The following is a 25,088-nucleotide window of genomic DNA, read 5'->3' as shown; positions in this document are numbered from 1 at the left end:
TGAGCTTGGGATCTGGACTTTGCTTTTTTCTTTACCAACCTCGAAACAGGTTGATTTTTTTAAAGATGTCTATGATGAGCTTAATGATCCCTCTCACAGAGTTGTTTAGTTGTGATATAAATGACAGTATGGATCTCGTGTCAAATTTAGGTGCTCAGAATTTCTGCATTGTTGAAGACACTTATACAAGGTGTCTAAAATAACATGTAAATGTCCCAGTGAACAAAGTACAAGGAAAGGCTGTTTCAGAAAGGGCTGATTTTAAAGCAGATTTACTACTAGTGGCCACCAGGAAAATGTCAATTCATTTCTGATACAAAATCAAAAAGGAGAAAAATAGATGTACGTCATCTTTTCTTTTTTCTCTCCTTCCCCTGATTTCCTCCCCAAAACAAAGGGAAGGTCAAAATGTCACCTGAAAGATCGGGATGGAGGTAGCAACTTCCTATAGGCAGTTAAAGATGTCTGAACCATGAAATGTCCTATTTATTGAGCCTACAGGGCTGAGATCAATTTTTTTATGCTAGACAGAAATTGATGATCCTGTCAAATACTTGGAGCCTGGAGGACAAAGGTATGTTTTATAACTTATCATTAGACCCCGAGTTCCATCCTTTAGTAGATTGGCAAAGCCTGCATTTCACAGGGGACACACTAAAGTAATTCTCATGTTCCAGTCCAGTGGAGTAAACAAACAGCTGCATTCTGCACATGCTGCAGATTCAGGATCAGCTTCCAGGAGAGCCCAATTAGAAGCATATGAAGGCAGCCTGGGCTGTCTCCCTGGGATAGGGAATGCATGGCTGTGGGTATTCATCTAGAGCCTGACAGGATGGAGCTCTCCTTCTAATTGGAGCTTTTGGATGCTGCTACAACCCAGATGATATTCTGCCCAGTCAGTCAGCAGAGCTCCACTGATCTTACTAAATATACATCTGGCTCTAGGCTGTCTCTTCCTAGAGGAGAGGGCTGTGGGCCTTTATTATTCTCAGTTATTTCCAGGTTAATACAGTGGAACCTCTGGCTCAGGAGATTCCTAAACCTCCACCTGTAATGGCCAGAAGCTTTTAGATGAAGGATCTGTCGTCGCTGCCTATTTTTGTATTCTTTTTTCTAACTCTTTTGCTGCTTACTATTGCTGCAGATCAGCAATTCCCAGACTTGTTTGCACCTGCATCCAGGATATGGGATAATGGGAGATGGAGCAGTTTTGAGAATACTTGGCCCGAGAAGGGAGAAGAGTGTGAAAGAGCTGGAACAAGAATTGTCCATGGGTGTCCCAGGAGCTTAGAGCTTCACCACTGCTTTCCAGTCTTTCCCCATTGGGATTACTTTCTTTCAGGACCTTTGCTAAAAAGCAGCTCAGCTTCAATGTCCCCTGGTTCTGTCCTTGCTGAGTGCGGTGCCTGTCCCTGTCTTCAAGTTTCTTTTTACTGCTGCTGCTGATCTCTGTACTCAGTTCCCCAGGAACATCCCCTCTGCTACCCCCAGAAGCTCTTCACTAACCCACTCCTAAAGGCAGCACTCATGTCTCATGTACTGGGTTCTTCCCAGGTTGTTTAATCTGACCTGCTGTTGTTCCTTCATATGAATTACATTCCCATCTATTATGGTTGCAAATATTCTGCCCACAGATGTACAGCCCATCACACACAGACACAGATTTGCATATGTAAGCATGATAAAAATGGAGTCAGCATCTGAGAGAAACAGATTTCCTTGGGAAGCTCAAAATAAGTTCCAAAGCCTACATCTTATCGAGTGAAGGGCTCTGGGCTGGGTTTTGGTGTCTGCTATAACTGGCACTTGCTGGCTGGGTGAAGGCAGCTGTGCTGGGTGTTGGGTGGGGAGACAAGCAGACAGTTGGTGTGGAGGAGATTGTGCCCAAATAAGAAGCTGTGGAATGGTGGAAGCAGAGAGAGAAGGGGGAGAAAAACAGGTCTGAGAGCCAGTTAGGTGCTGGAAAAAGAGAGGAAAGATCTAATCTTGTAATCACTTTGGTAGGCACTAAATTATGCTTTTTGTTAGATTCTTTTTTTTTAAAGTTTTATTAAAAAACGAGAGGAGAAGCAAGCAAGGAATTCATACACATTTACAATTTAAAGTTATCTTAACACTTCAAAAATACCAGTGCAAGGGTTGTGTGGGAAAAGGCACCAATTTAGCACATTTAGTTTTACTGCAGAGGTTGTGGGATGCAGTGAATAAAGAAAGGGATTGCAGGAAGAGGAAAAGATAGTCACAAAGGTATTTAAGGCTTATCTAGAGAATAGAATTTTATCACTGTCTCTGCCAGAATTTGTGTTGCTTGGCAACACACTTTAATCAAACTTTTCGAGGGTGGTCACTAATTGTGTGTTCCTTGTTTCCTCTGAGGCCTGATTTGCAGAAGTCCTGAGCAGTTACAGCTAAAACACGTCAATGGGAGAAATATTTTATGTATCAAATGATCTACAAGTGTAAATACTGTACAAAAATATTGGGGCTATCAACTGGCTAAAAAAGGTAGAGAGTATCTTTTCCTGACTGGCATTCATTTGCACATTTGTAGAAAAGGGACCCAACCTCTTCAGGAATGCTAAGAAATCGAACATTTTGGGAGTTTGAATCATGTAAAAATCCATGCTGCTTCTGCCTTGAAGTGCCAGGAAGTCTGGCTGACATGGCCTCCCATGGCACTGCTTGGTTGGCTTCAATTAATGAGCTTTTGAGCCCCTTCTCACTACCTCAGTCCTGAGGGTTTGGGTGGGGAAAAAAACCTGCTCAAACAGCCATATTAAGGAAAGCATAAAACAAACCCAGTTCCCTCCTTTTACCCAGTTTTTCTACTTCCAAGTACCAGTCACCTGAATTTCTACCAGCTTATCTGACCCAAGAACCATTAGCTTCTTACTGAATTATCAGGTGCTGATCTGGGTTCAGATCATGCTCTGGTGAAGTCATTGTGGATTTGACCAGACTGAGTGGAGGAGAAAGAAAATCAGACCCTAATAAGACAGCTTTTGCTACCCTCCACAGCCAGAGATATCACAGCTTTGTCCTGACAGCAAGTCCTCTTGTTCACTGTGGCTCAGAATGAAATTGGGAGACCTTTTCCAATCCTAAAGTCCAGGCAGGTCTTTTTGAAGGGAAAGAGAAAACACTGGAATTCATCCATGTTACTATAGGATAACAGTAATGTTACTGTGGACCATATGTAATGAGGTGGCTGCTTTCATCCAGCCCCTAAAGTGCTGCTTAATTTGTGTATTAAGGATCATAGACCATCCAGCTCCTCTAAAGCATGGAGGAGTATTAAAGAATTTCTATATTAGCCTTTTGTAAAAGGATACCAGCATGTGTAGGAGGTAGGTAAAACATGTCATCTTTTAATCCATTAGGAGTGCCTGTGGTTCTTAATTTAAAGCCTAGAGAAACATAAGCTATTAAAACAGTACTTTCTATTTCTATAGTACCTTTTACCCCAATATCTCAAAATGTTTTCCACTCCTTGTTATACAGAAATAAAGAGATGCTGCTGCTCAGTGTGTACAAACCTCTTTGGGGAGGTCAGAGATGGTTGACTCATAGTTCACTGCCAAATCAGAATAGTGGTGCTTTGCACTGCATTTCACAGAGATAATTGCCCAGACAAACTATAAAGTAATGAAAAAGCTGCCTTGAGGGTCTTGAGGCTTCCAGGTCCAAATCTTGTATCATTCTTAGTGCAGATTTTACGTGAGGCAGGGCAGATTACAGCTGGTTGATACTTGAAGTTGAAATGGGGTAAACGATGACAGTTTTTATGATGTTAGTTAAACCCAATGCAAATGTCCGTGTTAACATTTTAAGTGGATTCTGACTTCATTTATGTTGATTTATGGTTGAAACTGTGTTTACAAGTTGTGACACTAACCCAGCTAATACTGTACTAGATTCTTTTGATTGACTTCACACGAATTGATGGAGCCTCTGGGTCTGCAGACAAGACTTTGACTTTGTTGGGAAACAGAGCCAGGGAGAAGGATGCTGAGGAACAGATGATGAATAATACAAAATGCCTGTTTAGGATGATAATTATCCTAAGGAAATAGGCCATTGCATGTCCCTAATGTCACTTACTACTGTCAACCACGTTTCACCACAGCACCAGCGCACGTGAAGCCACACTGAATTCAAGAATGTGGCTGAATGCAGGTGGAAGGAAAGTGGTGCTATTATTTAAGCAGTAATTTGGAGTTTAGGGTTAACCTAATTTCCTTAGTTAGTCTATGTTTAGCATTTCTATGTCACTTTCTTACACGTGGGATGAATGAAAAGTTGTTCAAGGAAGAGGAGAAAGATTGGCACTTGAGATGGGAGGTGACAGGACTTCAGAGTTGTTGTACTTTTTGAGACAGTTAAAATTTGCTGAGCTTCTGGATCACCTTGACATTTACTCAAATCACAGCAGTGTTATCTGTGGGCTCCTGCTGTGTTTAATAGCAACAGAATGGGTAATGCCTAACATTTTAATGTGTGCTTAGCCTCTGATCTGTGACAGGTCTATAATTGTGTGTTGAGAATTCTTTGAAGATGTCTGATGAAAAGTGATTAGTGATCACTTTTAGATTATTGACTTAATTTCCAAAATGGAATGTCTGGTCTTTTGGGGTTTTGTTTGTTTTAATACTCAGTAATGGAGCTTGATGGTCCACAAAACGTTTTGTTTGTTTGTTTTTAGAGTAGCTACCAAAAAATTAAAGGAAAGAATATGTTGACATCCCTATATCCTTATGTGGTAAAGACAGAGTTTGCTAAATGCCAGTCATGCCAAAGTGTCATTTTACTCATGCCAAATTCACCAAAAAGTTCTGCAATTGGATTAATTACATACCAAAGGAGAAAAAGTGTTCTTTTACTATGAGCTATTTCTGGGATGGGGGAGAGGAAGGGTGTAGATCTCCCTTCCACTCAAATCCAATCCACTGTTATCCCTACAAAGAGTATTAGAATAAATATTGCCCTATAACTGCTAGGATAAATAGTGAGAGTTATTGGATTGCCGTTGAAGAAAAGCATATTTTAGCAAAGCATAAACCCAGAATTTATTAATTTTGCGTAGTCTTCTGGTTCTCTGGGAGTAAACAAACCTTACTTACTTCCCTAATACCTGAGGTGATTTTGTTTACTGTCCTGACATCTCCCACACACTCAGGTTGCTTTCTAATGGCAGAAAATAATAAGAAGAAGTGGTGAATATTTGTAAAGTAAATATTGTCACCATTGGGTGAACCTGCTGCTGGAATAGCCCCATATTTAACCAACTGAGCTGTGCAGCAGTAGTACAATTCCAGTGCTACATTCCTCATATCTTCTTCAACACAACTGAGGGTTGCAGTTTGAAAAACCACAGTTAAGAGAATCCGTTCTCAGAAAGAAAGACTGTGATACAGATGGGTCACAAAACCCCTTGTGTTTGTTCTGGAACGACAGTCAGTGAATATCTGAAGTCATCAGGAGAATTCCTATCAGTTTGAATGTTTCAGAATGCTCCTGGTGTAAGCTGCCATGAGAGCACCATTTATCAAAATGTCTTGTTCTGCAGAGTGCTGTGTCAGTCTTGTTAAATCTTATTAATCATCACTTGTACAAGAAAACTCTCTGAGTTACATGGACTGCTGGCATTACTGAGAGTTACAGACTCCAGCTCCTTATTCTGTACCAATAAGAAGATCATAAACAATTTGAGAACCATGAGGTGAAGTGGTGTAACTTTGCAAAATAGAGACACACACAGAAAAAATTTGGCCAGAAGTCTGAAGGTCAGCAGAAGTTTGAAGCAGGTTAAACTGCTTGTCCTCCAGCTAAATAATGGGGTCTTCCCAGAGACCTGTATTTTATACTGTTTCTAGCATATGACCTCTACAACTTTTTGGGGCTGCAAAAATTACAGAAGAAAAAAAAATAAAATAAATAAGAGCAGTCTTATCAACATATTGCTGCACAAAGTTGTGTTGGGGAAGAAACAAACAGGTGCCACGTACACAGTACCATAAGGATTTAAGAAAACACGATTCCTTTTAGGTATGTGGCTGGATCAACTCCAAGCATGTGTGCAAGGGTGGGGATCAGTCTGACTAGTGTAAAGTAAGTTGGCATCTTCTGGTACTGAGCTTAGTTTCCTGTGCAGCTGAGTGAAAACCTGGCATTGTCACATGCCATTTGCAGTGAAACGGGGCTGGTATGAGGTTGAAAAGTGGATAAGGGGCCCCAGTGTAAGATCCTTTCCGTGCATCCACTTTTGTCATCCAATTTTGACCCTAAGCATCTGTCTAACAGGGCTCAAAATCAAGTTTACAGAGTCAGTAGTATTGTTCCTTCCATAATTGTATGGTCACCCAGCCAGAGAGAGTGGGCTGTGCTTTGTGTGCATTATTCATCAGCCCTCACTGGGTTTCCCTTGTGGTTACTGTAGAGTTCCATGAACAGGCCTTTATGCCAAAAGGAGAACTAAAAGGAATTCAGTCAGTTTCTCGTGACAATTTTAATGTCTGTGAGACTAAAGTCAAACTTACTTCATTTGTTTTGACACAAGTGATTGTTTGCTTTAGATTAATTTCAGTATTCCAAATATTTTTAAAAACTGCTGGTCTCCTCACTAGTTTGCCTGGCATTCATGAGGTTATTTCAAGTAGACTTAAGAGTTTATAGGCTGGCTGAGATTCTAGGCATAAAATTCAGTGTATTCCAGCTGGAAGATCAAAGGACTGGAAGTAACTTACTTCCTACAGAGTCAGACTTCTCCCATCAGCATCATCGCTGACTTCTGCTTGTCTTTCCCCCCTTTTCCTTCTCTACTTGTGCTTCTCAGCATCCAGATACAAAGCAGATCTGATATCTCTGATCCTGCAGCCATGGAGCCACGTTAGCCTGGTGCTGAGACACAGAGCAGTCTGTGCTTGGAGACAGATACAGATATAAATATATACAGAGAGAAAGAGAAAGATAATGTCACATGTGACTTCAGGCAAATCATGGTAAAGGAAATGGCCAGTCAGTTGTCAACAGAGTGTGGTTGATACTCCCCTTTCAGCACTGCAGATGTTTGAGGAGGGCAGTCTGGTAAATCCAGGGCTTGAGTGGGAAAGGCTGAAATACAGGGAAGGAGGGAGGTGCAGGAGGTGCTGTGTTTATGAAATAGGTCTATAGATCTGCATATCCCACTGTTCTGGGTTCCCATCTCCAGTGCTTGGCATATGTGGCAGACTCAGCAGGCATTTGTTTGTGGATAATCAGGTGTGGGATGTCTGTGTCTCCGGGGGGTGTGGGGTGTTCTTCAGGCAGCTGCACAGCAATGGATTTGCCAGAGTTCTCCTGCATCATTCATTGAAGCATTCTCTGATCAAAACTGAATCCAGCAAGAATCTTCACTGGAGGAAACAAAGCTGCTCTGAACCAGCCTGAATTCAAGGACGTTCCCCTCTCTTTCTGATATTTTGAAAGCTGGTGTGCTGGGCCTCTGGGAGCTGCTGCTGTTGGAGTGCATTGCTTTGTACTGTTGCACTGTGGGTGTGTTTTTGAAGTTGAAAATCTATTCATATCAATAGATGGACAGCTGTTTGGTGTTTCTATAATTTAAATGATGTAGGCAAATGAGTATTATTGATGGACTGGTGTAAGAAATCTGGGTAACAGGTGCAATGCTCTCTGGTTTTTAGAGGACACTGGAAACTACCAGGTGGCTCTGCTTTAGATATGGCAGGTTAATAAGAAAGGAAACACATATATTTAAAATCTGTGACTTCTGTTTCCAGTCCTGAGTTGGTTTTGCCCTCACTAAAAAATAATTCTTTCTTCTTGCTGCTGGCAAGAAGATTTTACTTGGATTTTACTTGGAAGAAACAAGGACCACACAGATGAAAAGAAGGAAAGCCAGGAAACCCCTGTGAAATCTTTGCAGTGGCATATTTCTTCTTACAGTTTCCTTGATGTAGATACATTTTTTAAATTACTACCTTTGGTGGCTTTTTAATTTTTCCTTTATTTGTATCCAAAGTCTCATCGCTCAAAAGACAGGGAGAGCAAGCTATAAATAACAGATATCTAAAGGAAGGTGTGGTTTTTTTTTTCTACCTGGGATTTCTGCATCAATAATTTAGAAAGTGATTAAAATTCTTTGCAAAATGAAGCAGGTACATGCATCACAGCCAGCATGAAATACCTTCCATCATCACTTCAAAACTAAACAAGAGAGAGAAAAGAAGCACATCCACATCACTGCTTTTGACTCATGGCTGAAGAGGCTGAGAAGGATTAATTGGGGACACCTTTCCAAGGACCAAGAAGCCAAGAAATGTAGCTGGGTTCAGAAGGATTAGCTGCACTCTACAATCACCCAAGGTGGACAGAGCTGCATTATTTCTAGTCAAGAATATTGTTGGTTGGGATTGGAATAACAGAATAACTGCATCAGAGTGCCAGAGCAGCACTGCTGTCTCAGGAATCAGTCCAGAGAGGGGGAAGGGAATAATTTCTTCCAGGATCAGTGGATAAACACAACTGTGGACAGATGGATGATAGAAGTAATCTCTGAGGGATAGTCCACAGAAATGCAGGGAAGCAAAAATGGTGTAGGGAGAGGTATTGAGAGAGATTTGTCTCCTGGAAAGGTTGGGAACATGACAAAGTAAAAATCAATTACGAAGTTCTTTTCATCTGGCAAGTGGGATAAACAAACAACACCTTTAAACTGGTAAAATTTTTAGGAATATCTTTTGAAAATGGTCTAAAATAAACCACTGAAAGCTGTACATTCAGGTGCCATCACTGTAGTAACTAAGCAGTAATTAATGAATTGGGATGTTGATATAACACAACGTGGCTGGCAACTGAGATGAACAAAACATGCTCTTATCAGTCTTGTCTCATCCTGGCAGCTGTTCTGACTGGAATGACCTTTCCCTCTTGCTGCTCCTCAGTTCCTTCACTGCAGTTCAATTTTTCCATACTGTTTTCCCACCTCTAATTTTAGAGGCCCAAAAAAAAAGCTGCCCTTGCCTTTTTCCAGGTTTGGATAAGCTTTCACCCTAACACTGATGGTTACACAGAATAAACAGGTAGCAGTGAAATGTGTACTCCAGTTTATCCATAGGGATTACTCCTCTTTGGGCTACAGGGTGGTAAGTGGATTGAGGTATTGATAAGATTACTTAATTTTCTTCTCTACTCTCCTAAACTGCATCTTGTGTTGTAAATTAAATGTACGCAGAGTAAGTTAAGGCTGGTGATACACAACGTTCAAGTTTGGTTTGTGGCCAGTTTAATACAAGTGGGATTCTGAGCTTGCACTTTGTTTTATTAAATGATTTTGGGTTCATTAGTGATGTAGTGGGGAAGTACAGCAGCACTTACAACCTGGGACAGCTTTGTATGATGCAGGGCCAGAGTCTCTGCTTGCTTTTGGGGGACTCTAAGAATCATTTCTTTTTGGGAGTTGCTCCAACTTCCCCCAGCTATCTCAGAAGCAAATATCTTTGATTAGTCCTTTTTTCTTGCCTCCAGCGACATACACTTATTTCTCACAGTTTTTCCAGGAATGTGAGTAAAGGAAACATTTATAAAACCCCTGTATTGTTAACATGGACCTTGGAAATTTTTTATAGCCCATGGCATCTTGTTGTTTGGTAGCACACAGAAACAAAGCTGGTGATGCTAACCCTTTTTGGCCGCTTAAAAGGAATTTAAGTTCATTGCTATTCAAGATTCTTCTATACTTGCCATGTACAGTAATGTGAATAAGAATAAACTGGGCCCTCTTGAAAATCTGCATGAGGTACTAACATTATTTTGAGCAAGTCAAGATCTCTTTAGTCTGAAACAATAATTCATGTTGGAAAACACATCATTTGTTAACACGAATCTTGTTGACACCACTGAAAGTACTGCTGCCTACTGGAAGAAAGGCTGTCACTTGCCAGTTCAGAAAAATTAGCTACAAAGTTGGGGTTTTTTTGCCTGTTCTGTTAAGAAATGTCTGGTAACTGAGAACCAGCTCTTGCTAGAAATAGCTGCAGTGGTGATGGTGAAGAGCAATTGCAAAACAGTCACGTTGTGATGGGTTCAATTTTCTGTCATGATGCCACTGCCTGAAATGGATCCATATCTTGGCTTATCCTCTGACATTGGATTTCTTCTTGATGTTGTTATATGGCCAGAAAAACACTTTTTTTGACTTTGTGGTCTGAGAAAGCGCCAGGACATAAAGTTTAAGTGCTGAGGATTTAGGTGGCCCAGTGAGCTGTGAGATGATCTGGATTAGTGCCCTGACTGCCAACCCCAGGATGCCTGGAAATCTAGGACTCTGAGTCCAGTTCAGTATGATCAGAAGAATTTTGCCTCCCCTTTGCCATTAGCTTTTGAAGGATGGTGTTGTTTGTCACGATTGCTTTTGTTTCAGTGTAGCTGTGTCAGCTGGGAGAAAAGGACTCCCCTGGGCAGCATTTTGTGTTGACTGGGGTGGGAGTCATGTACATACAAGACCTCCAGGCTGCCACTCCTAGTTCTGCTGAGTTCTTTTCCTCTTTTTCAGTTATATGTCCCTTTGTCAAGACAGTGGAAAATGCTCATAATGGTATTGCTTAAACATTTTGAATTCTCTGCATAGGATGTAGCTCTGAAATGTTTCCGTGTCATGTTCTGGACTGGAAGTTTTCGTGGGCTGTAGAATTCCATGGAATTTGAGGCTGCTGTGTATTTTGTAGGATGAAGCACCTAATATTGATGCCATGCCATTATTCCTGTGGTTAATTGGAAGACCTTGATTTTTACCCCTTGAGTTTGCCTAAGCACTGATGAATACTTAAGTTCTGCACACAGCTCTCTCATGGGGAGACTGATGAAGAAATAATTTCTCTTTCCTGAAGCCAGAGATTTGAGAAAAGAAAAACAATGTGCCTGTAGCAGCTAATAGGACAGTCCCAAACTGTTTGTGCTACTTCTGATTGGTAACTTTGTGTTTAGAGAGTACAGAGAGCAACTGGGGTCAGAAACCTGATGAGAAGTTCAATATCACATGTGCTCTTCAGGAAGGAACTTAGTGGTTTCCTTTTAGAGGAAACACTATTAATTTAGCATTAATAATGTATTGAACTTTTAAAGCTCCAGGATATTGAGGCCATTTCTTTGAATTTGCTGAGTGTCCCCAAACCACACTGAAGTTGGTGGGAGTGGAGGGCGCGCAGTGCAAGGGAAGGAGCTGCTCTGAAGTTGATATCACAGGATATCTTGCTGCTTCTTACTGCATTATTTTATAAAGCTCCTCAGACTTTAGATCTAGGCATAATTAAACAGCTTATCAGAGAGAGTAGGCTGTTGTTTGTGCTGATGCTCCCATCAGAGCCTCTGGGAAACACCAAATTGTATTAATGTGGTTTAGGGCCCCTGAAACCCTAAACATGCCACCAGTGACTGAGATGAAAGGTGCTGAGTCTCTGGTGTCAGAATTTCCCACTCTGTTTGCAATCAGTACTATGTTCTAATTGCTGCAATACAGCTGTATTTTTCCCCTGCATTAATTTAATTGCTTTGATTTCATACAGTACTTCAGCTTTGATGCAATTTTGATTCTTGTGCCATAGAAGGAAGAGAACAATACCTCATTCAAAAGTAATGTGAATCCCACAGATATGAATGGGATCTGAAGAAGCAGAGGCTTGTATCCCCAGTTGATAGTATTTGTGGGTAGAACCTTCACTGTTCTTTCATTCAAAGCTGCTCAGCTTTCCCAGACAGCAGAAAAAACTACATGGAAGTTCCCTGTCTCTCAGTTGTTTCAGAAATGAAGAAATTACAAAAAAAATATTATTTTAAAAATTGAAGGAAATAACATTCAGTGTAACACTGCCCTAGCATTCCAGCCAAGCTAGCCAAAAAGTACCTGGAGAGGGCAAACTGTCTTTTATATCATGTGATCTAACTCTTGTACATGTGTGTTAGTCACATCAAGGGACAGCAGCTTTACAGGGACATTTGGTGTTCTGTAAATCGAGTTAGGAACAGTGGGGAGAGTTTTGTGTCCGGTTGGGTGCAGTGATATAAAATAATTCACCCTCCAGTGCAACCCAGCGTGTACATTGGTGTATTTATGTGCTCAGGGAAAAAGGAGTCAAAATGGTTTCATCTTTTTCTGACTAAGCTTTAGATACAGGTTTTGTTCATTTATATTAGAACTTACATAACAGTCACACGATTGGGCAAATAAGATTTATGGAAAAAGTGCTTATTAAAAGTTGGCACCCACCACCCAAGCCCATGTTGATACAACTGCCTTTAACAGCCTGATAGAGCTTGTTCATCTTGTGTTCTTCATCAGCATTATTGGGAATGATTCCTGCTTACACGTGAGCTTATTGGAATGGTTTTGATAATATTCAGAGGTCAGAAGGCAAGGAAGTTGGTAAATAGTTATATTTCTACCCTCCTCAAAAGCCAGCTGCTCAGGGTCAGTGGCTGCAGCAGTTGGCTGTGCTGTAATGTTGCCCCACATTGTCGCTGCTCCCTGTCCACATGAGCTGCTTGTGTGAAATCTCACCCTTTGGCCAAGGCATGTAATTGGAATCTTATCAGAAAACAAAATCGCAGCAAATAGAAAATGCACAAAACAGTCAAGTCTCTGTGCCACGGCAGAGTTCCCATGGCGGTGCCTTACTTTTGCCCTCAGATGTGATAAAATCAGGTCACATCCGTTTTCCCTGTGTTGAATACTGCTTGGAATTCACAGCAGCAGTGAGAGCTTTTGCACATGGGGATGGGGGGGAGAAGGATTTACGGAATTGGAAAGTATTAACTTAACAGAAGAGCATTTGCATGTTTTCTGAGCAAAACGTTACCCAAAACAAAAAAGGGGGGGGGGGAAATCTGGCATAGCTGATGAAAGCATTTTATTTATTGATCCCCTTATAATCCTTTGTTTTCTTTTTCCTCCCTCATCGTATGGTGATGCATACAACATATTCCTAAGCAGCCCAGCCTTTCTTGTCCTGTAGCTATTCATTTATAAATGGTGCTTTATATAGTGCCTCAAGTGTGTGTTGTTAGGGTCTTTTAATATAAAAAGGCTGCATAAAAACATCTGAAATAACAGCTGCAATTATGTACAGACTTGTTTTAAACAAACTAAATATTAATTACAGAGGGCTGAATCTTGAGCTAATTGCATCTGCTTAGTTCCCCTGCTGTCAGGTCCACTTTGTACATGTGTATTCCATTTGCTTTAAGAGGCATTTGTTGGTGGGAGCCAAAAACTGGTATTTGCATGACTGAAAGTGTTGAAACTTGTATTTTAGATTGAATAAGCCTGTCTTCCCTCCAAATTTTAGGCAACCCAGCCTTGGGTTTAACAGTGTACAAAATACCCATATGAAATTTAGTAATCAAAGCTGATTATATTAACTAAAAAGTAGGTATATTACCTTAGATTCTGTATATGGAGTTTAGCAAAAATTATTGAAATTTTTGTTTGTTTGGTTGGTTTTTTAAACCACCCTGTACTCTTATCCTAAATTTCTATTAGGACTCATGATCTGAAACGCTACAGGGAAATTCCTCTAATTTTAATTTTATTTTTATTTTAATTTTAACCCATTAGGCACAACTATCTTGGATTACTTGTCAGTGACTTGTCAGAAGACACCTTGAGAGTGATGGAGCTACTCAGAGTGACCTGTGGAACTCTGATGGAAAATCAAGTGGCATTACATAGCAACAGGCTTATGGTAGCTGGGAGAGAACCAGCATAAGGCCTATAAAGTCTGTGGGATACAAAGGGTGGATATAAGTGAAGATCACACCAGCATCTAATACCTTGTAAATATATATTTCACTGTAAGAGCAGATTTGAGGGTTTATTTTCCTTGTAGCAGACACTGTGCCATTTTTCTGTCTCGTATCAAAGTGTTAGCAATTACTTAATGCCTTGCATTAAGTTTAATATGAAACCAATGGCTCATAGTTGCAGCTGGTTTTCTTTTTAATCTCATAACTATGTAGAAGTGATAAAAATGTTATGTACTTAATGCCAGGGCAATACTAGTCAGGTTATTAGAAATAAGACTTAGGATGTAACTTAAGTAGGGATGAGCATGTAGAGTGATTAATACAGCAATCAGAAGAGCTCAGATCAATAAAATTAAGATGAAAAAAGGTCTTTTTCCTAACTGCTGTAAGTCTGATTCTCCCAGTCTAGCATTTTTCATCCATGTGGAATGGCAGTAAAGTGAATGGAGAATCCTATTCTGGCAGGATTCTACTCTTGGCTCATGCCCAGATGTGAATGACATAAAGGACGGCATCAGATACAAGCCTTTCTATGTTTCATTTAAGTATAGAAAGTAAATAAGTAGTTGTAGAATGGCTTGTTTATATCTTGCAAATAAGCATTTTTACTGAGGGGTGTTCTGTATTAGTTACAGCATTTTATGTCATTCTGACAAGGTGAAAACTTCTTAGCACTGCAAACTGTGTGCAGGTATTCCAGCATCTGCATCGTGGTACCAGGGATCTGATAAAATGTTATCTGGTCATTGTAAAATAGTTTTACTGACCAAGCAATAGCATCTCTTTTAAACATAATGCTATACACATTTTAACCTCTAAACTAGACACAGTTAACTGCTGGCTTTGTGGGATATTGGCATCTCTGCTGTTTGCATTCACTGTGCATTTTTTGAATCCTGTTTCCTACACGTGGAAGCCACTGGGAAACAAGAATGCACAACAACTTGCGGAATTTAGCCTGTAATTTTATGTTCTGCAGTGAGACATACCTCCGAATCTGACAGGATGAAAGCAACACGTGTCTTATCAGCCCCAAATAAATATCCTGTCTCCTCTACAGCAGCTGCACTGAAAGAGATCTGACATAATGGTGTTATATCAGCAGAGCTACTAATCTCAGATACCAGTGATTCCAATGCCAGGGGAGAGAACACTGCACAAATGGAGGTCATTCAATATCCTCCAGCACTTTGGACAAACGTGGCATTTTGGACTGTCCCTGCTAATGGCAGAACACAGTGCTGATGCTAAAAATTGCTGTTGCAAAGCTCCTTGTGCAGGTAATCTGCAGTGTCTGCTCAGATGGGCCTGTTTATTTTGATGCCTTGCAGAAGCAAAAGCCATGGTCGAGGTTTTAGGGGTAAAAGCAGAAGTCTCTGAGGTATCACAAACGAAACCTTTCTTTTAGATATTTAACCCTCTTCAGGAATACAATATTGCTTTCTAGACCTTTCATCTCCTCGTGCCAAGAAGGAGCTGCCCAGGAGGAGCTGCAGTGTTGTGGTAGGACCACAGGAGTGTCACTGGCCACACAAAAAGCCCATGTGCCTCTTTCTGTGCTCCTCGAGTGGCAGAATTGCAATAAGAGGTACAATAATTTAACTGAAATCAGGAAGATGCTGGGGGAATTTTGCTATTTTCAGTGTCATGAGGTGGCACATATGAAGAATCTTTCTCCTTGGCAACAATTCCTGAGCCATAAGGTTGAACCTGTTTACTCAGGCACAGAGCCATTCTGTCAGATGGGCATTGGTACCCCAATTGTAGAGACCCTGTGTTGTGTGTGCATCAGGTGTAAGTGTCCCAGATAGGATTCCCAGCAAGGATTGTCCATATGGCTGTTCATTCTAATTTTATATTCCCTTGTTCCATTACTAATCCAGGTATGGGTCTGATTATGTTTCAAAAATAGGGAACAGCTTTTTTTCTCCTTTCCTAAGTCCTCTTGCCCTCTTGTGTAACAGAGATCAGAGTAATGGTTTAGGAGAAGTTTTTGGGAGACAAACTTTCCTCCTTGGCCTTACCAGACCTCATCCTTCTGCATTCAGAGAAATGAGAGCTTTCTAAATCTTTTCCCTTTCTAAGTAAAGTCCCTGTAGGCTCCATCAGAGTAAATCTCTGGCACCAAGCTGGATTTCACATGCACAGCAGAGTGGAAATCTGTGTTCAGTCCCTCCCTGCACTACTTTACAGGATGTTTTGCCTGAACTGGTATAAAACATTGAGGTTTCAGGGTTCAAGAAAGAGCAGGGCACTGGGGATTGTCTCCTTGGCTGCTCCCTCACAACCACCACCTGCCTTGCCTCTTGATTTCTTCAGTGGCCTGTTTTCTGTAAATCAGCAGTGCTGCCAGCACTGCTCCTGCTCTGCTTTAGAGATGGCTGGGGTACAACATCTTACTTTGCTTATTGTACTTCTTGTGTTTCATTTTCACGTGAATTGAAGAGATAAGGATCTGATATCTGTGGAATGTGCAGAGTGATGCCAGGTCATGCTCTTGTCTGATAGCTGAAGCAACTGCACAGACATCCAATTACTTAGTACAAAGCTTTGATAATCTAATTTTCTTGCTCATCTCATGCAGTCTGTTCCATTCTAATGCAGCAGATTTGAAAAAATTGTCCAAAAAGTCTTATTTTTCCTGCTATTCCTTTTGGAATTAGCTTTACTAAGTATTGGGGTAACACACTGAAGCAGGGATGCAGAGCCAGAGTCTTTTGATTTTGGTTTAATTTAATCTTTGAATAATGGATTATACTTTTCTTCTGGATGTGGAATGTATCATTTAGATTGGCCACAGAGAGGGAAAAAGCAATATATTTTTCAACTGTATATGCCTCAGTGAATGCTGACAGTAAGCTACTGCATTTGAAAATATCCATCCTACTCTAAGTCTTAACTTGCTTTTATCTATATATATACTTTTTTTCACCCATTTTTAAAATGCATCTGCCTCTGGTAGGCTGAACCAGCTTTAGCTGTGTATATGACTGCAAGCTGCACTTTAATGCCACGTAACTTCCATGGGATGTTTTAAGTAGAAGAATTATGGCTGTGCTTTGATGGACTCGCTTATTAGTATCCTCTCCTATTGCTGGAGCATCCCAAAATCTTTGAGGACTTCTGTTGCACAGGATAGAGGCATAAAAGTAAGTGTTGAGATCCAAAAAAATGCAGTTCAGACTGGATATGAATAATGTTCTGCTCAGATATTTTGATTGTGGTTTGGGATTTGCCATTTTCCAAATGTTTATGGAGTGCAGTCCAGCACAACAAAGCCATGCATAGTTTGAGTTCTCCAGGCAATATTATAAAAACTAAAATAAGGAAGCAAATATCATCTGCAAACCGTAAAGAGTAAACAGGGGAACAGTCCCTTCAGTTTAACATGGCACCACTCAGTTAATGGAACAAGCATCAAGGGCAAATCTGCATCCACACATACCCCATTCCACTGGTGTGTCTGGATTTTGGTAAAGCAGAGTGTTGGTCTTTCTGTCAGGATGTTTAATTAACTTCAGCTTGACTTTTGTTTCTGCAGTTTACAGTCATTTAAATCATAAACACTGTTTTGTAACCAACAGAACAGTATGTAATGGTCCTCATCTTGTATCCTTTTTAGCCTGAATTTCACATCCTCGTTATAATTTTTAATGACAACAACAATTTTTATCATTTTGCTGGAACTTTTCCCAGGGTAATTGTGTCTTCTGTAAATAATATGTGATTTAGAAATGAAACTGCAGCAGAAAGCTGCTAAATCCAGCATCTTCTGTAGCTGCATGTTTATGTTAAGAAATTCTTGGGCCTACTGCAAGAGATTGGAAGTGTCTTAAAAAGAAGATCAACCCAGAATTTAATTTAATGGTGCACAAGGTAACTGAGCCTTCTGTATCTCAGCGAGAGTTGCTCTAAATGGGAACATATCAAGCAAAATACAAGTGAAGGCAGAACATATTTGCATATCAGCCCTGCTCTTATGGAGATAACTGCACATTTATCTTGCTGTGTGTCCGTGTGCCCTTTGAAAATATTTCCAACTAATGGAGATTTTACATTTTGACCACAAAATTTGCTCTGATTTCAATTCCCTTCAAGACAAAGAGGAGTAATGACCTTATTAGCAGCGAACTGACCAATCAAGACCTTTCTGCTCTTGGCTTTTCAGGAATTTAGAGAAGTCCTTCAGGCAACAGTCTCATCAGGGGCAAACCTCATCCAAAGCTTGGCCTTTTTATTGCTACAGCCTTCAGAATATCGATCAGAGCAGCCTTTTCTTGTGTTGCTGCTCTGTGCTGTCAAACACAAGGGTAGAAGAGCTGCCTGTGCCACACATGGACCAGCAGCAAGGTGGCCGTGGGGGGATCAATACCAGGGGCTCCACTGCAGACAGAAAAGATGGAAAAAACATATTCCTGCCTCAGCATGGCAGCACGAGCCAGGATTTGGGAAACCAAGGGCTGTGCCTTTCTGGTCTGGCTTTGGAACTCAGAGCAGAAACAGCTACAGACACAGCTGTTGTTGCCTGTGGTTCACTCTGCCACTTCTTCCCCCTCAAAGTGAGACATTATTGGAGAACTTGGGAGAGGAAAGGGAGAAACTGCTTTTCAATCCACAGCTTGGACTCAGGGATTGACTACAGAGCACAGCCCTTTTTCTCTGCATTTTTATCCCATGTTGAATTTATAGGTGGCATAGAAACCATCAATAGTGCTATAAATCCTCGTTTTGTGATCAGTTCTTCAAAAGCAGAGCATGATTTACTGCATGAGAAACAGGGACAAGGTTCTCTAGGATACAGATGCTTTGCATGATTCTATAAATTGAATAAAAATCACTTAGGAACTTGAGGAATGACTCTTCCTTAGAAGATGGTCCCCTGATTAGAGTTTCCAAAGTTTGGCTAATTAAATCCTATGTTTTGCCTTAATTTTATGGTTTCTTTGATTATTTCTTTCTAGCTCAACAAAATTCACCAAAAATCCATGAAGGCTGGTGGGCTTACAAGGAGGTGGTCCAGGGAAGCTTTGTTCCAGGTAAGTGTAATTTAAAAACTTTAGTCTTTATTGAATTTTTTTTTTCACCAGAATTAATGTATTTGGATTTGGGGAAGGTTTTTTTGGTTTGGTTTGGTTTGTTTTATTCATTGCAAAGATTTGAAGTTCACAAGGACTCAACATCACATTATAGTGAAGCATAGACTGGTTTCTGTCAATACATCATCCAAAGACTGTGGCTGTTTTCCAGGAAAGGAATCAGCTTGATGACATTTCTGGTTTCTCTCAGTAAAACTTAAGTGATGCTACTTGGTGAGTGTGTGTTCTGTGAAGAGGAAAGGGAGAACTGAAAAGCAGCACTGTTAACTGGATTAACTTATCTGATTCAGCACTTCTAGATAATCACATTTCTACAAATTTAGGAGTACATGAGGACAATTGAAAATGAGCCCAGCATGCAAGTTTCACTGCTTTTTGTTTTGGAAACAAGAAACAGTGAGTGAAGAAAAATCATAACTTGGCTTCAGTGAGATTTAGTAAATGATAAATAACAAAGAGGCAGCTAAAAGGATTCTGTTCAGTATGTTTTCAGTGCAATAGAGGTGAATATGCATTAATTTATGTATATTAGCTGTCTCTTAGAAGATAAAGTAGTGCTCCAAGTTCTATCATGAATGCACCATAAAAATTGCCACATGATCTTGGCTGTTGTGTGAGCTGTTCCTAAGAACCTGTAGGTTTGATCTATTATCAGCTATTTTCACTGTTGTGAGAACTCTAAAAATCTGACAATCAAAATGCTGAATGTCCTGGTAGGAATATTAGTGCAAATGAGGGGAAATATTTCAACCCACAAGTTTCTGGCACTGAAATGCCCGTGAAAAGCACGTATGAAAATCAACATCTACAGGCCTGGAGCTTAATTACATATTGGTGTAGCATAAAGTAGCTTTTCAGATTTCCTTGAGATTGGTTTGGGCTGTCAGTGACACTCCAGTGTGTTGTTGTGCATGTTTAGTTCCTAATGCTGGCAGCAGGGGAAGAAACCTGGAGAATACAATCACCTGCTTTCAAGATACTTCAGCCTTCCCAATTTGCATGACTCAGGCAGAGAATGAATGAAAGAGAGAAAGGAGAAAATGAATGAAAAAAAAATATTTGCTGAACAGACCTAAGCTTAAAGTTATTGTGAAAAATAATTCAGTTTTCAGGATGTAAGGGAACGTATGTGATCAGTTAATAGTACTTGTGGTATTCTAGTCTTAATACTGTGAGAAATTTGGGCTTGGGAACATCCTTAGAAGACTGGGGAGGAAATAGTCATGACTCAAGCTTCCAAGAAAGAAAACCTTTTAGACTGGTGTGGAGGGACACCTCCTTTCTGAGAACACCTCGAATTACCCATATGAGTGGAATATTGGACTAACCTGGCACACATCCTCAAGAATTGGTGCAGAAGGACAGTCAGAAACAGCTCCCTGAAGAAGCCATGAAGTAAGCAAGGGTAATTTGGGGACACCTCTCTTTCAGGCTGCTCCCTTTCTTTCAAACTCAGCTCTGCAGCCTGTAACCCTCAGTGGAACAGAGACATCGCAGGAAATTTTACAAAACAAACAACTCTTTTTTTTTTTTTTTTTTTTTTTCCCAAGCAGCACCTAGATTTCGGAGCCTTTGAAAAATCATATTTAAAGCATTTCAAGGCTGCATTTATGGTTCTGCTCTCAGACTAACACATCACAAAGGATATGTTAGTGCATATTAAGTTTACCCATCCTGGTAGCAGCCACATATCAGATCTCGCCTGAGATGCTAATTAGCACCTGAGAGGTGATAGCTGCAGGCAGGCTCAGGAGCTACTGCTGAAGTTGCTGACTGATGTGCACTGAAGCAAACAGCTACAGCCATCTGCTAAGATGTTTTCTTTCCACAGCTGTTTGTCCTGACCCAGGGCTGGAAGTTAACACCCCCAAAGATATTAAAAGGGAGTGTTTGTCCAAGAGTCTGTCACTGAAGCTCAAAACTGGCATCTAAGCTGATATGATTGACACGAATGCAGCTCTTGAGCTGCTTGGGGGAGCCCCCACAAGCACAGAGATGATTAATTGGGGGCAATAGCATTGTGAAACACAGCAGGAGGAGATGCTGGAGTTTGTCTGTCACAGCTTCAGCTGGGTGAATACTTTTTGCCTACTTCAAAGCAAAGTCAGTGTCTCTCTTTGAACTATCACTCCTTTCATGTATAGCTGTGTAAGAATGCATTCAGGAGAGTAGCACAATATGCCCAGGTTAGAATATGCCATTCATAAGTTTTTCTGCTTAATAATCTGTTTCAGATGCATTTAAGTCAAGTCCTAAAAAGTGCTCCAGACCCTGTGCAAATCTGTCATTGAGCAGTTCATGAAATCAAACCATATTTCAGCATTCCCAAAATCCCAAGCTCCCTATATTCTGGGATAGATTTTAGGAAAAAAATATTTTAAACCACTAATATTTGTCTGGACACGGGGTTTTTTCTTACTGTAAACCACTTGCAGTCACTGATGTGTATCTACAGACAGGAAAGGATGCAGGCAGAGATGAGGTAGAAGACCCCTCACACTGTCTTTCCCAACTTCCCTGCTTGTGCTGCTCAACAGAGGAGGCAGAAGTGGGAACTGGCAGGTTCTCTCACTACAGTAACTGGCTCAGGTCTTGGTGCCCAGCCTTGCAAGAGGTGCAGAGTCATCAAGTGCAGGAAGGAAGGTGCATCAAGGCTGGATCTGTGTGTGCTACTCAGGCATAAACCACCCTCCCATCTCTCACCTTCTCTGCAAGCGAAGAATTGCTCTTATGGTTTAAATCATGTAGGCAAACAAAGTAGAAAGTAAGTAGTGCTTTAAAATGTTAATCAAATGCAAATTAGGTTCCAAATTAAACTTCAGGGAGTGTTCAAGGATGAAGAAGGAATACTTTCCTTTATACATGGTGATTTGCATAATAATCAAATAATTTATATTATTACAAACTTTCACTACATAGACTTTTTTGGTACAGAATATCAAAGTAGTTCACGATGGGTTAAAATACATTTAAATAACCTTTTTCTTATCTCTTGTTTGGCTGAGTAGTGCTGTGACTGTGACCATGTTGTGTCACTGGAGTAGTGCAAACAATTTCTGGGTGGCCAAGACAATCACATTTCAAACTGTTCTGTACCATTTCTGGTACTTCAAATAGATGTGCAGAACCTTTGATACTTTACTCTCATGTGTCTGATTGTATTGATTCTTTTCATACTGTTCCTGTTTTTTCATAGCATTATGAAAGTGGGCTTTGCTAAGCATAAAATATAAAGGTGGTTAAATCTAATTTGTGAGCATGGAATTCACTTGCCAAAACTCCATCCTGTTGCAGAAACTTTGGACTATGAGTAAGAGGGCATAAGTGTTTCTTTCCCAGGGAAGATTACTCTCTCTTCAGGACCCTTCCTGAATTACTCCAAGACTAAAGTTACTTTACAAAGTGTTAGTGCTCAGCTGAGAGGAGGAAGTCCATCAAATAACGAGTGAACATTGCTGAAGGGGCAGATAAAGTTCTTCTCCTTCCTTATAACCAAGGTTGTAAAACATCTCTAATTCCAAATAAAAATCTACATCCACTATGATTCATTATTGGTTACAGATCACCACATCAACGACCACCTGTTCCCCTGAGATTCTGAGATGAGAAATCCCCTGTTCATGGTTCCTTTCACAACTCATTTTACTATAAAAGGGGAAAGACTGTTGGAGTTTGGTGATGCTGTTCCTGCCCTTTGCAAGGATCACATTGATGGGATGGATTATGCCCTAACACAGACCAGCTGGCAAAGCTACACTGACCGGAGACATGGGCAGTGATAGTGAAGCACAGAGAAACTCCCTCCAAGGAGGAAATGCGTGAATTCAGTAATGATTTACAAGGAAAGGGAAGTCTGAAACAATTGACAAACTTGATCATGAGCACCAAAACCTCATTTTAAACTTCCTGCTATCACCATGTGCTCTTGTTATGCTCCACAGAGGCAGCTCAAGTGTCCCTAGTTTCTCCTGTGTGAGCTCCAAGATTTGTTTCTATTGCAGCTTTGAGATTTCTTTTAAACTACACATTTCTTTATGTACTTGTCCAAAAATAACCTTTGATGGGTGGGTCACGGTAAGAACCATGAACTGTTTGTCCATGGCTTGAGACTGAGAGATGCAAAACTTCAAACCCACACACTTCAGCTCTCACTTTACGCCATCCTGCAGTTTCATACACTGAGACTGCCTGAATATTACAACACAAACCTGCTGATTGCTACTCCTGCACTGCTCGTTTTTCTACTAACTATAAAATTTTTTTCTAGTCTTATTTTGGGACTTCAGGAGGCTGCAGCATCACTCACCATCTGGTGCATTTTGCTTGTCAGTGAAAACAGTGGTGCTGTCTGAGCTACATCAGTGTTTTAAACAGTCTGCACACACTCTTCAAAATCATGCAGTCTGGTGCTGACTCTGAAGAATTAACCAGCCATATATAATTATTTATTGGAACAATAATAGCAGTTTTTCTTTTAGAAAGCAATATATTGGAACAGCTCATTTCTTCAGGGTGATAGAGCATAGATTCTGGAAATCATTCACTTATTGATTTGAACTTAGATTAGTATATATATTTCAGCTTTGGTTGTCAGTTAAAGATAGCTTGAAGGAAAAATATTTCGTAACAAATATTTTCTTGGTTTCTTACTTCCTTTGGTGATTCGGCAAAAATTGGCAGTTTTCATATCATGTAACTAGAAAGGAAAGTAGATTTTTTGGTGTGTTTTTACATGGAAGTTAAATATAATTCAACATGGACTTTCTCCCTGTCACAGCACCTGGTGGCTCTGTGATTTGGTTCCCACAGCCCCCTCACTGGCAAGGAGCTCAGGACTGAGGGTCACCCTTTACAGGTGCTTTTGCTGCTGTCACAAAACTCAGAAAGTTTCTGTTTCCTGGTCCTTTCATTTCTTTTTACACCCATCTGCACAATCCTTTTCACAAGAGTCTTTTCAATAGAGGAAGTTACTGTCTTAACTATTTCACAAACAGGTCTCTGAATATGTTTTTCCCTCTAAGCTGCCTTGGCTCCTTCCACGAAAAAACCAAAATTTTAGAGGGCCAGCAGTGTGAACTAAGTGCAGTAAAGCACTCTGAAAACCTAAAACTTTAAACCTTGACAAACTTGTGGTTGAACCACAGTTCTTTGCTAACATGGTCTTGGATCCCTTTTCTTTTAACAGCCCAGTTATCTGTCTTAGATATGCTTTTTCCTCCTAGGTTATCATTAGTATCCACGGAAGAAAAATTGCGTGTGACAGATGTATCTCAGACTTTGCCTCATTATCCCGGCAGGACCCAATGATTCAAGTTGTCTCCCTGCCTGTTTCCAGCCACACCAGGCACTGCAAAGGTCAAGCCTTCCCTTTATAACCCACACATTGAATAGCAGGTTGTTGGTTGTTCCTTGCTGTGTTACCACCTGTCCAGGACCTCTCCTGCTGAACCTGCAAGAAACAGTGTCCCTCTTCTGCTTCAGGAACGTGCTAATAAGGGAGGAAGGAATCTGCAGATCCTTGTCAATTATTGTACCTCACACTTTGCTGCTAGGTTAGACACCCATTTTAGGGATAGCAGCATTCCAGGTACTTCTTGATGAAGCTGAAAACCCTCTTTCCCACTGTCCTGAAATGGATGCTGCTCACATCAGTTCACACTAAGTATGGGTTATAAGCACAAATAACAATTAAGTACCAGTAATTTTTGAAACAGTTGTAGCAGGTGGCACTACCTCAACCTGCATGGAAGGAAGTTTAAGAGATTTAGTACCATTTGGGCATTTATGTCCTCAAACAGGAGAACAGGGTGCAGTATCCAAAAACATCTGTCCCACACACTGTGGAGTCTCCAGTCATTACAGAATCTTGAAGACCTGTAGTTACTGTTGGTAAAGTAACTGCTCTTTCTGCAAATTTACAGTGTAAAATAAGTTAGTGTCCTGTGGAGAAAGAAGTCACTGAGAATAGTAAGGAATAGTATTTTTCTGTGGTAATGAGGTTCTTCCCCACTGGTGTGTAATTGGACTTAATCAGAGAAGGGTTACAATGCTTCAGCTGATGTTTGCTTAAGTACTTCTCCCATAAATCAGTGTGGGATGAGATAGAACTGGAAGGGATTGCACTACAGCATGGAAATAGGGATAATGAGTGGCGCTAAGATGTTGCCTCACTGCTCCTCCTGTCATTATCCCACTTAA

The 25,088-nt window shown here is 40.6% G+C and overlaps 1 protein-coding gene across 1 annotated transcript in view; it reads left to right on the top strand.

The window, feature by feature from the left end:
* CA10 (carbonic anhydrase 10) overlaps positions 1–25,088 on the top strand; it is a 187,129-nt gene that overhangs the window by 18,022 nt on the left and 144,019 nt on the right. Inside the window, exon 3 of the mRNA XM_027691638.1 lies at positions 18,756–18,830. Coding sequence (XP_027547439.1) covers positions 18,756–18,830 — 75 coding nt within the window. The remainder of the gene's footprint in view (positions 1–18,755; positions 18,831–25,088) is intronic.

The sequence above is a fragment of the Neopelma chrysocephalum genome, unplaced genomic scaffold (genome assembly GCF_003984885.1).
Source record: "Neopelma chrysocephalum unplaced genomic scaffold, ASM398488v2 Primary Assembly neopelma1_84, whole genome shotgun sequence".
NCBI lineage: Eukaryota > Metazoa > Chordata > Aves > Passeriformes > Pipridae > Neopelma > Neopelma chrysocephalum.
Note: the sequence above shows the minus strand (reverse complement) of the source record. Positions and strands in the feature narration are given on the sequence as shown.